The sequence below is a fragment of the Protopterus annectens genome, chromosome 3.part0 (genome assembly GCF_019279795.1).
Source record: "Protopterus annectens isolate FY-2018-M chromosome 3.part0, PAN1.0, whole genome shotgun sequence".
Lineage (NCBI taxonomy): Eukaryota > Metazoa > Chordata > Ceratodontiformes > Protopteridae > Protopterus > Protopterus annectens.
This window is the reverse complement of record NC_056731.1, coordinates 1,775,409,312-1,775,424,047: the sequence shown is the minus strand read 5'-3', so window position 1 is coordinate 1,775,424,047 and position 14,736 is coordinate 1,775,409,312. Positions and strand designations below refer to the sequence as shown.

The 14,736-nt window shown below is 44.2% G+C and overlaps 1 protein-coding gene across 1 annotated transcript in view; it reads right to left on the bottom strand.

The window, feature by feature from the left end:
- The window catches only part of LOC122797053 (polyamine-modulated factor 1-binding protein 1-like), a 2,450,839-nt gene that overhangs the window by 666,978 nt on the left and 1,769,125 nt on the right, over positions 1-14,736 (bottom strand). The window contains exon 28 of the mRNA XM_044065829.1: positions 4,231-4,305. Within this exon, the coding sequence (XP_043921764.1) occupies positions 4,231-4,305 (75 nt within the window). The remainder of the gene's footprint in view (positions 1-4,230; positions 4,306-14,736) is intronic.

Sequence of the window (14,736 nt, the reverse complement as noted above, 5' to 3'; positions counted from 1 at the left end):
CACGCCCAGGAAGGTGCTGGTAAAACCGGAGAGATGGCCAAGAGGATTTGGCCAAGGCACTCCTCATGGCCCTGAAAGCCGGACCCCAGAATCCTGGGAGTGTCCGTCTCCGAGCCATGATGGTAGACGGAAGTCCCGCAGCCGAAGCACCGAGAGGGAGGCTCGAACCGAAAGCATAGGTCCCAAACATCACCCTCGGGTCCAGCCGAAGAAGTCCACAGACAAACTCGGACCCGAGGGCCGGGTTGGAGTAAGGGTCGGAGCCGACCCTGAGATCTCCACCGCCCAAGAGCACCTGCTCCGACGGAGCCAAGCAGTCGGAGGAGGAATGGCAATGGGGTGGGTCATGGTCATCGGCTCCGAAGCCAACTGGGTCGGAGCCGAAACAAATTTTTGGAAGACTGGGGACTGGAACAGTCTTTGGAGCACCCTGTCTATATCAGAATCCGACATTCTCAAGACCGAGAGGAAACAGAACGGGTTCGAGAAGACCTCTCCCTCGGCCCCAAGGGACTAGGGGACCGGCTCCGAGGCGACTCGATGAGAATCGGCGCCGAGGAAACACACACACCAGATTCCATCGGTGCCGAGGTAGACTTCGCGCCGAGGAGGAAGTGTCTGAGCTGGCGACCCTTGTCGGCTCCGAGAGCAGTGGAGCCGACGAAGGTGACCCGCCTCTCGATGCCCCAGCCATCGGCTCAAGCCCGAGGAGTCGATACTGGAGGCATCGAGGCAGACCGTTCGACCTCGGCTCCAAGTCTTGGAGCCGAAGGAGAGGCCTGCCTAGGTCTCTTGGCAGTCGGATCCGACGGACTGGTCGGAACCAAGCCCTTTTCTTTTGGCAGGAGCCGGAGAGGAAGACAAGGCTTCTTCAAAAGAGGGTTTAATTAACCCTTGAGAATCAATTTATTTTTCCTCTCCTGGAGGACCCTTGAGGAAAAAGCGTGACATACGCTGCATGACTCCTGCAAGTGCTTTGCCCCTAAACAATATACACAAAGTAGATGGTCATCAGTAACAGACATCTTAAAAGCACATTTAGAACATTTTTAAAGCCCGAAGGCCTAGGGGTTTGAGACATGATGTTAAACAATTTCTGACAGGAAATTTAACAACTATAGATTCGCTTGTGACAAAAACCCAAGGCTTACAGTAATAGTGTAAAACACAACCTTAGCTGTAATGACCGGAACTTTAAACCACTAAAAGCTTCAGTTACAAAGGTTGACCGAAAAGGCCCTGGATTGTAAGGGGGGCCGAAACAAACTCAACCCAATCACACACAACAAATTTCACAACTCAAACGTACACAAAGGCAGCGATAGCCGTTAAAACGGCTTTTGTGATATAAAAGAGCAAAAAACTGACAGAAAAAGTAGTTAATAAAAGCTACTCAGCCCAGCCAGCTCGAGACCACGTCTTTGCAGGGAAGCGGCAAACGAGATCTGGGGGACTGGCAGTGGTGCATCCTGGGATATAGTAAGCTCAGCCAATAAGAGACTTCGCTCTTTGGCATAAGCGTGCCGAGTCGGAGCCGAGGGATCGGCTCCGAACCCATCATTCAGAATGTAGGCGAGATAGGATCACATAACATCAAATAAATATATAAATATGTATCTATAGGTGTAGTTAAAATAAGTCAAAAACACTCAATTGGAGATGTTGCTAAACTTGAATATTGGAAAAAAACAGTGACGCTGCAGTACATGTTTTAACAAATGACTTTGGAGCATGTAAAAATAAAAACATATTTTCTACAGGGGACAGCAAGCCCCTCTGCACCTCCCATACCTCCTGCTAAATATATATTCTAACACTGAGCTCACAAGAGAATAGGGTAGGGGCATATTACTCAACCCTGGTAATGCAGTGATCTCGCAAAATTGTCTATCAATCTGTTTTGTCCAATAAAATGTACTGATAAAACGGATGTCTGTTCTAAAGACAGTCGACTTACATAACAGCTCATATATCTACATATATATATATATATATATATATATATATATATAGATATATACATACATATATAAATCTATGTATATATCCATATATCTGCATCTAAGTTTTATATATATATATATATGCTCAGGTTAGATGCAGGTAGGCCTCCGGGGCTAAATGGTACACTTAGCATAGGCTCAGTGTTGAAGCTCAGAAGAGCCAGGCTGTAACATGTTTTTCTACAACATTACCACCTCATACCTCACTTTACACACATTTTATATACATCTTACAACCTATCAATTGCGTGCCATTTATTTGTATTATGCTATCATTCCTACATGATCAACAAGAATGTAATATACACATTTTTAGCCTATTCTATATTGCTGATTTTAAATCCATTTGGTTTGTATACAATCCCTATTTTTATTTTTATTCCTACTTTTACTTACATTTTCAACACTGCTTTTTTTCTTTTTCTTTTTATTGAATAATTCATGTATGTAATTTTATAAAGGTACCAACATGGTACATTAGTTACGCATCATGTCACAAGCAGTGTGGATTTCAAACATTTTTTATGCTCACTTGATTGAGTTGCTTATTTATTTGCTCATGACACCTCTAATTTCTTTAATGAGACCCAGCTGTAATTAAGCATGTGATCAACTAAGACTTTTATTTAAACAGCAGCTTCTTTTGAAAGAAACTGTTTTTGACTTGATAAAGCTTGGTATTACCCAAGCGAAAGCGCTTGTCTTATACTGCTGTTTCTCACTTTGTTAACCTTTGGATTTTATCATCTAACAGTCGAATAAAGGAATTGCCTTTTTATCGAATTATTGTCTTCATTTGACGGTCTTGGAGTCTCTTCCTGATATATATATATATATATATATATATATATTTTGGTCACTGGCACTAGGCTGAACAATTGTTTGATGAAGCATTGGAGCATTCTGTGTGTGCGTTTATGTGTAATTAATAGTGTGTGCATTTTGTTGAATGCAGGGGATTTTGGAGGCGAGTGTGAGATATGGCATTAGGGGTGCGAGCATGTAGGGTCTATGTTAAATCATCGAATGCTTAAAAATGCGAACAATGATTTATCGAACACATGTAAGCAGGGTTCCTGTAGTGTGATCTCAGAGTTGGTATATTTAAGTAGGGGGGGCATGGGGTGTGGAGGCGAAGCCCCCTTCAAATTGTGTTTAGTGTGTTTTTTTTTTTTTGGAAAAAAAATTGCTGTTCTGGCTGTTCACTCTTTTTTGTTTTCCTTCTTTTGTGGTCGATATAACAGCATTCGATCTTTTGATCATTTGTTGTTATAACATAGATCCTGTAAGCAAAAGCTTACAGCCTCGAATGCTTAGACCAAGGGGAAAAAAATCGCTGTTCCACAAAAAAAAAAAAAAAATTTTAAAACATCACATAAAGTGGGGGGCTTTGCCCCCCACACTCCCCCTACTTAAATATACCAACTCCAAGATCGCACTACAGTCACTAAAAGGGCAAAGTATCGGAAGCGGCCAAGCGATTTCTTTCCCAGGGAAAGAATTTGCTTATATGCCGTTTCGCTATTTTGCCTTTTCGTGATTTCAAGTTCGATCAAGACGCATTTGAAAGAATGCATCTTTGATCATTTAACAGGAAGCCAAGGATGTATGCGTGTGCAATAAGGTCAGGGCAAAGGGTGGGTAAAGAGACAGATTTTTAGGAATGTTTACATGAATGCTCGAGGGTACAGGTTTAGGGCTAAGGTAATGGCTATATTAGGTTACAGATGTGATGTGTGTGTGTGCACATATATGTTACATTATGTATTTTGAGTCTGAGAAATCTCATTTAGTGGTAGTGTTATGGGAAGAGTTTTTCAAGGTACATTGAAGGGTTGTCGTTAGGGTTAGCACATATTAGTAAGGAGGAGGTAGTGGCCTCTCCTGCCCACACTACCAATACCTGCTAACCCAAACCCTGTGCAAACAATCTGCAAAAGCACCTCAATGACTGCTGCTACTCTAGGGGGCAAAATAGAAGACCCTTATCGATTCACACGATTCATAGAGGGTTGTAAAATTCAGTGTTATACCTTCTTAAAGTAGGACAGGGTTACTTTTAGAAGTTGTATTCTTCAATCCTGGGAAACTACTGTGTAGCTGAAGCATGCTCCATTGCTTGAATGAAATGTACAGTAGCAGACGTAATATTTTGTAATGTTGGCAGGCAACCATTTCGCAACACTTTAACTTTGTAGCCGAAAAAAACAAATGAGATCCTACTCACTCTTTTTCTGCAGTTAGATGAGTTAAACATCTTGTCTGTTCTTTAATCTTTACTTCCAAGTTTCCATTCGCATTCCTGGAAATACAATTAAGGTAAATTAATGTCATCAGTAGTCAGAAACATTTATAGTGTTTCCAAATTTGTGATGGTAGTAATTTTGTCAGATATTTCTAAAACAGGATACAAGTTTGAAAAAAAAAAAAAACAACAGTAACTTAGAAGCATTTACAAATTGCTAATGAAAGTCCTTAAAGATAATGTACTGGACTGAAGCATGTAAAAAAAATGCATATCCTTTAAAAATTGTATATGTATTTATTTATTGTTTTATTTTAACAATGGTGATAATGGGGTCTCAATGGGAACATTAGTATCTGTTTTTTCCCCAGAAGAACAATGCACAAAATGAACTCAGCTTCAAAGTTGCAAAGAAACTGCTACTGCATGAAGACTTCTATTCCATTTGGACACCGATACGTTTTAAGAAATAACATGGCTTTCATTTTTCAGTAATGCAAGTCACTTTCAGAAAGATCTAAAAAATTAAATTCTACAGTAAATACTTCTTGTTCACTGCTAAACCACATTCTAGTTTTTTTTTTTTGTGATATGAAAATGAGATTTTAAGTATTTATATTTTCTTTTTAAACAAAAAGGTTATAAATGGAAAGTAGCTACACAACAGATATGCTGTAAATAAGGTGAGATACAGCAATACAGTGCAGTACTATAAATAATCAGGAATCATGTTTTTCTAACTGAACTTGGAAATCATATGTTATAGCACACTCTGTCAGCTATGGGAGTAGCTAAACAAACCACAAGGGTCTACTACAGGAAGAAAATGTGGTCTGAATAGTTAGTAGTAGGAAATGAGACACAGCAACACACACAAAAAAGAAGTTATGTACTTACCATAACGTTCCATGTGAGTTGTTCATCTCGCCTTCATTCATTGGGTTCAGAGCCAAGCTGGCTGCTTTCACAAGCCCAAGATATTAGAGTAGCTTGAGGCCAAGTCCCTATCCCATGATGATCTGTTTCACCTCAGATCTAGTTTACTGATCCCAGTATGTCACATATATAACACCTAACAGGTACTCCAGCCAGAGTAAGAAATGGCATAACAAGACTCACCAGACTGCAAGTCTTACTTGTTCTTCGAGAAACCTGGAGGGGGAAGGCGGGTGGGAATGTAAGAATGAAGGTGAGATGAATAACTCACATGGAACGTTATGGTAAGTAAAAAACTTTTTTATGTAAAGTTGTTCAATCTCGCCATTCATTCTTAGACATGGGTAGCGTCCCAAGCACCCTAATCCTGGGTGGCTCACGGGAGAATATTCCTGAGGACAGTGGAACCAAAGGAAGCCCTGTCCCTGGAGACCCTATCTACTTTGTAATGGGTGATAAAGGTATGCGGCTTAGACCGAGTGGCAGCTGCACATATGGTGCCCAAAGGCACCCAAGCTGCATAAACTGAAGAAGTAGAAACAGCCCTAGTGGAGTGCGCTTTCACACCATGTTCTAACGGTTGATTCACTGAAGAATATGTACATTCTATGCAGTCAGTTAACCATTTGGAAAGGGTAACTTTGGATACTGGTAGCCCTCTCTTAATGTCAGCATGAGAAATAAAGAGTTGTTCTGATTTCCTGAATTCCTTTGTTCTGCCAGATAGAATCTTAATTACCTGTGAACATCAAGCTTATGCAACATATACTCCAACTTGTTAGAATTGTTACTGAAGAAAGTTGGGAGTTCGATAGTTTGATTCGATTCGGAACACACCTTTGGCAGGAAGGAAAGGTTAGTCCTCAGTGACACTCTGTCGGGATGGAACACCAAATAAGGGGGTTTGATAGATAGGACCTGAAGTTTGGACACTCTACGTGCTGAAGTAATGGCTACCAAGAAAATTGTTTTCCAAGAGAGAAATTTTAAATGGCAGGACGATGCAGGCTCAAAGGGAGGAAGAATAATCCGTGACAGCACAAAATTCAGATTCCAGGGAGTAAAGGGTTGTCTAACAGGCGGTCTAAGATGAATGGTACCCTTTAAGAAGGCCCTACATAGTCTGTGAGACATTAGGTTAAATTAAATGGAAATTCGAAATTGCAGCCAATTGAACTCTTATAGTGCCAGCTGCAGCACCTTCATGAAAAAGCTTAGTCAGAAATTCCAGAATACTAGCAACTGGGGCAACGAAAGGGTCAATATTATTTTGGGAGGCCCAAAAAGCGAAACACTTCCATTTACTGGCATTCAACTTTCTAGTGGAAGCTTTATGAGAAGATACAAGAATATGCTGTACCTCCGAGGAAAAGTTGTGTGACCTGGCTAAGCTGGGAATCGGAGCAGCCAAGCTGTCAATTTGAGGGAATGGAGAGAGGGATGAAGAGCCCCTGCCGAATGTTTCAGTAGATCTGGAACTGGGTCCAGAATCCAAGGTTCCTCCAGTTGATAGAGTCGAAGGAAGGGAAACCAAATCTGCTGAGGCCAAAACGGGGCTATTAAAATTACAATCCTCCCCAGGGCTTTGGCTTTCTGTAAGAATTTCGGAATCAGGGGAGTTGGTGGAAAGGCATATAGGAGTCCCGGAGGCCAGTCGCGTACGAGCGAGTCCCTTGGGCTGTCCCCTGGTGGGGGATTCAGGGCAAAGTAGCTTCTGCATTTGGCATTCATAGGAGATGCAAACAGGTCACAGCAAGGCTGGCCCCATCTGCGGAAAACCATCTCCACAACCTCATCTTTGAGGGACCACTCGTGCGATATTAGAATGGCTCTGCTCAGTTTGTCCACGATCACGTTGGATTTCCCCGGGATGTGCGTTGCTATCAGAAAGTTCCCGGTGGATACAGCCAACTGCCAAATTCTCAAGGCCTCTCGACATAAGGGGTAAGACTTGGTTCCCCCTTGCTTGCTGATGTACCATACCACAGACATAATGTCGGTCTGGATTGCAATCGTCCCTAGAAGTAGAGAGTCGTGGAAGTCCTGCAACACCAAAAGCACTGCTCTCAACTCCAGGACATTAATGTGCAACTGTGACTCTGTCTCTGACCAGGTGCCTTGGGCTGTTCTTCCCTGAAAAAGCTCCCACCCCGTCAGAGAAGCGTCCACGGTCACCGTGGCTGACGGCGGGGGCAGAACGAATGGGTGACCTACTGCTACCTGATGGCTGGTCAACCACCAAAGAAGATCCTTTTTGCAAGATCTGTAATGATTATCAAGAATGACATCGGAAGTTGTTGGTAAGACCACTGTGTGAAGCGCAACCATTGAAGTATTCTCATGTGCATATGCCCGAGAGGGACTGCTATAAGTGTAGCTGCCATGGTACCTAGTAGTTTCAACACTTGAAAGGCTGGAACTTTTTTCTTCGTCCAAATGTCTGATACCTGGTTTTGAAGAGTGACTATTCTGTCCAGTGGTAATTTTACCATGGCAGTGGTGGTGTCTAAGTCTGCTCTGATAAAGGAAATACACTGCGATGGTGACAACGCAGACTTCTTGAAAATTTATAGTTATTTCTAACTGACAGCACAGATTAACAGTGTGATCCCTGGATAGAATTAGTTGATACCTGGAGGTGGCAGTAAGGAGCCAGTTGTCTGGATACGGAAACACTCGGAATCCTAGACGTCTCAGGTGAGCCATAACCACTGCCATGCATTTGGTAAACACTCTGGGGGCTGTTGTGAGACCAAATGGCAGTGCTCGGAATTGGTAGTGACTGGCTCCCAGTTGGAAACGCAAGTGATCTCTAGATGGTCTGGCCATTTTGATATGATAGTACGCATCCTTGAGCTCTATAGAGCACATCCACTCACCCGTTCCTAGGAACGGAAGGACTGAATGAAGCGTGACCATTCAGAACGTATTCTTTATGACGGCGTTGAGTCTGCTGAGGTCCAAGATGGGCCTCCAGTCCCGTTTTCTTTGGAACTAAAAAGAATCTGGAGTAAGTTCCGGATCCTATTTGGTCTGCAGGGACTGGTTCGATGACTCTCTTTTCCTGCAGACTTTGGATTTCTATGGTTGCTTGATCCCTGAGACTGGGTGGAATGTCTGGAATTTTCCTTCAAACAGGTGGGTGTTCTGAGAACGGGATGATGTAACCTCTGGTAACAATGCTTTCTACACAGGAATCTTTTGTAATTTCCAGGCAGGTATCTGGATACAGAGACAAGCGATCCCCGACTGCCTCCAGAGTAGGACAGACGGGCCTCCTTTCAGGAGCGCTGGTAGGGCTTGCCTGGTTTTGTGGACCCCCTCTGCCGCCGGAGCAGCGTCTTCCATTATTACCCCCTCCTCTACCCCTGGAGAGGGGTTCACTACATGTGTTATGGAAAACTTGGGGGTTGGGAGGGTGGCCTAATGGTTAAGGTGTTTGCCTTACAAACACAAGGTGCAGGGTTTGAGTCTCACAAGGGATAATTGGCTAGGCTTAAAATGGCTCACAAGGGCAGTTAGCTTAGTACTAACCTACGAACTCCTTGGGACTTCCAGAACCACATTTTTCCACCTTTTTGCCCTTTGGGGTACGGTCTAGTAGGGATGGAAAAACAGACTCCTACAGCAGATAGAGTCTTTCCATCTTGCTCACACCTATTGAGGGTATCCTTGACTTTGGGCCCAAAAAGGGACAAGCCATCAAATGGGGTATTATTGAAGGAAGAATTGAAGGCTTCCACAAAGGAGAATAAGTGCATCCAGGAATGTCTCCGAAGAGCTATTGCGGAACCCGCTGCCCAACTTGAACCATCGGCTGCATAAGAAATGAGCCAGATGGACGAGTTAACTATGGAATTAAGGGTATTAAGCTGGGCTGTCACCTTCTCAGAGACACCTCCATCTATACTACCCTGCAGAACATCTCCAAGCTCTTTTAGGAGATCTCTTTGAAGACAGGTAAAATGAGTCAAGTAGCTGAGTAATCGCATAGCAAAAGTCGCAGAACTATAGATGCGTTTCCCATACCTGTCCATAGTCCTGGAATCTCTATTAGGAGGGTGGACAGTAGAAGAGGTTTCAGACATCTCTTTCATGGTGGCCGCCGCTGCCACTACCATGGCATCAACTGGCACTCCCTTGTTGAGTAACATTTTATCTTGGGGGATGTAATAAATTTGTTGGCCCTCCGAGGGACAGGTTCCATAGTATCAGGAGACTCCCACTTCCTTCGAGCAACCAATTGCATTAGTTCATTGAAAGGCGGAGTCACCCAGGAGGTGGAGGGTTGAGACCCAAAGGCCTTTAGGAGCACCGACTCATCATCAGTAGGGGTAACGGACTGCCAGTCACCCCTCTGTTTAAGGACTTCAAGGATATCAGCAAAGGAGATATCCTCTGAGGGGGCCGTGGGGACCCTTCTGACTCCTCTAAATTGGTGTCTGATGTAATAGACTCCTGCGGGGAGTCCAAATGCCTCCTCTTGCAAAGGTTCTTCCTGGGAACTTCATCAGTGGGGGCTTCCGGTGACGTCTCAGTAGAACATGGGTCACCCAATGGGGTTACCTGAGGCTCTGGGTCTTGATGCTTTACAGGGACCTGTGATGTACAGGCAGAAAGCGTCACTTTTGATGAGGATGAGGAAGGCCCTGATAATGTGTGAGTCTTGAAAGACATAACCCTCCTCATAGCATCGAAGGCTCCACTGCAATGACCCAAAGAAGCAGCCGGGTCCGAAGAAGACGGCAACCTCCCCGGCGCTGACACAGTGGGCTCCAACCCAGAGAAAGGAGCTGAGCTCATCCGTGCCGAAGCTTAGAGAGGAAGGGTCGGAATCGACACATCGGTTCGACTCTCCCCTACGGAGCTGACCAGAGAGTCTTGGCTCCCAGACTCCTCGAACGAAACTGAAGTAGTTCTGGTTGATGGAGCCGAAAGCACTGGAACAGGCCTCGGCTCTGAAGGATCCACAATCATCAGCTCCCTCTCCCCTGGCTCCGAAGACCCAGCTCGGCTCGAAGGAGGAGTAGTTACAGCAGGTACAATGGGCTTTGGCTCTGAAGCTGATAATAAATTTGGCTAGTGCCGGGTTCTCGAAAAGCCTCTGCACCACTCGGTCCACATCTGAGAGGGTTCTCGAAGAACGAGTCGAAGGTATCGAAGGGGCTACCGATTGCAAAATGGGTGACCTCAAGGTTTCAGAGACCGGCTCCGAAACACTGGCTCAGTGCATGGCTGCAAAGACTGTGGAGCCAGCGACTGCACCTTAACAGAAATGCTTGGAGCCGATGACTTGGGCTCTGACGAAGCTTTAGACGGCTTCGACCCCTTCGATGACTTGGAAGCCTGGTCAGCCTTGTCCAAGGATTCCTGAAATTCTGGTTTCAGCAAACCTCTGTCCACCAGTTTTCTCCTGCCCTCCAGTAGCACCATGCTGCTAAAAGAGTGGCAAATGGAGCAATCCTCCTGGAGATGAACTGGCCCCAAACAATAAACACAATTAACATGCAAGTCAATAATCGACATTTTCTAACCACACTTAGGGCATTTTTTAAAACCTGACATTTGTTTCTCCCTCTGATCAGCCATATCAACAACAAAAAACTATGCACCAATCAGAAAGCAATCTAGAAAAGCTATGTAAACCACACTAGAAGGTAACATCTATTAACACAGCACACACACAGCAAACTCTACCAAAATCTACAGAACTAGCATATATATATATATATATATATATATATATATATATATATATATATATTTCTAACACTAACTACAATTTACTAACTTCTAAGGTATTTATTATCAAAAACTACCAAAGGATAGGGAAACACACTGTTTAGCAACAACTAAAGCGTGGCCAAAAGGCTTAAGAGCAGCCGCTCTTAAAAGACGAAAATCTTGTCAGAAGGAAAGGCAAGGATAAAGCCTGAACTCAAACTAAGGCTAACTAGCCCAAAAAAATAACACTCTGACTAGAACAAAATGCAAAATTTTTGATAGAAAAGATAATAAGAAACAAGAATACTGTTCCAGAGCTCTGCTGCAGCGGCAAACTAGATTTGGGGTGAGACAGAGAGCATCATGGGATAGGGACTTGGCCTCGAGCTACTCTAAGATCTTGAGCTTGTGAAAGCGGCTGACTCGGAGCTGATGGATTGGCTCCGTACCCATATGTAAGAATGAACGGCGAGACTGAATAACTTCACATCACATTTTTTCTTAACTGCATATTCCTAAAGCAGTGCCCCACAGAAGATTACCTTTTCCAGACATAACACAGAAAATCTACATTGTTAACGATGATAGCATCTTACTTCTTTCTTATATTTGTTAACCAGGAAAGTGGGCTAATCAAAAACACAACACTTTTCAGATACAACCAATGCCATCAGGAAAAACACAAACAGCAATATCAACAAATGAGGTGGACAACTAACAGCAATTCATAAACACAACATTAAGAATGCAATGTTGTACTTATCCATGAAAGAGATACAGAAATAAGCCCACAATACTTAAGCAAGCATAAAAAAATTAACAACACTGTAGTCACCAATCCTTTTAATACACACAAATAAAAACAATATCAGTGAAGATGCATACAGTAAGCTTCTACAGCAAATCTCAGATAAACTTGGGACGTGTGTGTGCATCACTTCATCGAATTTCGTTTCACTGTAAAAGAAGTGAATGCGATTCACTGAAAACAAGAAGTTATGTATTCACCATAACGTTCGATGTATGTAGTCCATCTCGCCTCACATTCTTACCCGTGGGTTCGGAGCCCAATGTTGGCTCCGACTCAGCCAACTTTTTTTAGCTTGAAGTCTTTCTATTGGCTGGGCTAAGATGGTATCCCATGCTGCACTGCTCTCTATCCCCAGATCTAGTTTGCTGCGAGCCCCAGCACTCATTCTCAATGCATAACAACACCCAAGGAAAGGAAGAGCAAACCAATAATGAAGGGAGCTCTGAAACCAGACCTAACCTCCAGATCCTCCAGGACGGGGGAAGGAGGGGGGGGTAAGAACGTGAGGTGAGATGGACTACATACATCGAACATTATGATGAGTACATAACTTCTTGATGTTATGTAGTCCAATCTTGCCTACATTCTTACCCATGGGACAGCGTCCATAGCATCGAAATCCTGGGAGGCTCAGTGGAAAATACTCCTGAGCACTGTGGAACCAAAGGAAGACCTGCCCCTAGATACCACATCCAACTTATAATGAGTAACAAAGGTGTGAGGAGATGCCCAAGTAGCCGCAGCACAAATATCATCCATAGACAATCTGGCCTGAAAGGCTGTAGATGTAGATACAGACCGAGTAGAGTGAGCCTTCACCCTGAAATGGTAAATCTTTACCCCCTGAGGAATAAATGAAAGAAATACAACTGGAAATCCACTTGGACAATGTGACTTTGGAGACAGATGACCCAATTCTGTTTTCCGAAAAGGAAACAAACAACTGATCAGATTTTCCGAGGTCTTTCATTCTGTGCAAATAAAAACGTAATTGCCTGTGTACATCCAATTGATGAAATTTGAATTCTGCCTTAACACTGGCAATTCAATAGATTGATCACTTTGGGAAGAAAAGAAGGGTTCAGTCTGAGAGAAACCCTGTCCTTATGAAAAATCAAATAAGGGGGTTTGACTGATAAAGCTTGAAGCTCCGAAACGTGTCTGGCTGACATGATGGCTACTAAAAAGACAGTCTTCCAAGTTAAGAATTTTAAATCGCAAGTGGCTGCAGGCTCAAAGAGGGGTGAAGTAAGACCCTGTTGAACAAAGTTTAAGTCCCAAGGCATGACAAGTTCCGATACCGGAGGACAAAGTAACAAAGTGCCCTTCAGGAAAGCCTTACAGAGTCTATGTGTCATCAGGCTAGGCTCGTCTGCAACATGAAAGGTATAAATCGCCGCCAACTGGACTTTAATGGCTGTGGCTGCTGAACCCTGGTTAAAGAGCACAGACAAGAACTCCAATACAGACGAAATTGGAGCTGTGTAAGGGTCAATCTTTTTGGTATGTGCCCAGATTGAAAACCTCTTCCATTTACTGTAATAAATCTTCCTGGTCGAGGGCATATGAGAGGAAGATAAAATATGAACCACCTCCAGCGAAAAATGATGAAGCCTAGCTAATGATGGAAGTGGAGTAGCCAGGCTGTCAACCGGAGGGTCCGAAGAGAGGGATGGAGCTGCCCTGACATGTGTGTCAGTAAGTCTGGTTGTGGGTCCAGAATCCAAGGAGCGTCCATGAGATAGGGATGGAGAAAGGGGAACCAAATTTGACAAGGCCAGTGTGGGACAATCAGAATCATTCTGCTTCCCAAGGATTGCACTTTCTGAATAACCTTTGACAGCAAGGGGACCGGAGGGCCAATTGTGGACTAGAGCGTCCTTGGGTGACTCCCCCTGAGGGGGATCAATGTGAAATAGCTGCTGCATTTGGCATTGAGGGGGCTGGCAAAAAGGTTGCAGCAAGGCTGATCCCAACTGCGGAAGATCTGTTCCACAACTTGACAGTTCAGGGACCACTCGTAAGGCATCAGAATAGCTCTGCTTAGCCTGTCTGCGATCACACTGGAATTCCCCGGAATGTGTGTTGCCACCAGAAAACATTGGGAAGACACTGCCCACTGCCACTCTCGCATGGCCTCTCTGCAAAGGGGATAAGACTTGGTTTCTCCCTGCTTGTTCAGATACCACACCACTGACATATTGTCTGAGTGGATTGCAATAGTCCCGAGAGGAAGAAAACTCTGAAGTGCTTGCAACGCTAGTAGCACAGCTCTCATCTCCAGGACATTGATATGCAGATGCATCTCGTGCTCTTGCCACGTGCCTTGGACTGTCCTGCCTAGATAATGCCCCCCCCCACTCCATCTGGGAGGCATCCGTGGTCACCGTGGCAATCAGGGGCACAGGAAAGAAGGGCTTTCCTGCATTCAGGTTGTCAGTGCGAAGCCACCAAAAGAGATCCTGTTTGCACCTGTCTGTGAGTAGAATAGGGTGAGAAAGTGGAAGATGTTGAAGAGATCACTGGGCAAAGAGAAGCCACTGAAGGAGCCTCATATGTAACCTTGCCAGGGGGACTAATATAATCATAGCAGCCACTGTCCCCAACAGTTGGAGGACCCATCTTGCCTTCGCTCTTCTCAGAGGGAGCAAGGCGTGAACTTGTTGTTGTAAGACTTTGATTCTTTCCTGTGGTAGAAACGCCCGCATGAGGATGGTGTCTAGTTCGGCGCCTATAAAAGTGGCACATTGTGAGGGCAACAAGGCAGATTTTTCCCAGTTCAATGTGATGCGCAACTGTTGACATAGGTTGATAGTAGCATCCCTGGTCTGAAGTAGTAGATGCCTGGTGGTGGTAGTAAGGAACCAGTTGTCCAGATATGGAAACACTTGGAATCCCTGATGTCTCAAGTGAGCAGTCACCACTGCCATGCATTTGGTAAACACCCTGGGGGCTGTGGTGAGACCAAAGGGCAAGGCTCAAAACTGAAAATGACTGACTGCCAGTTGGAAGCGTAG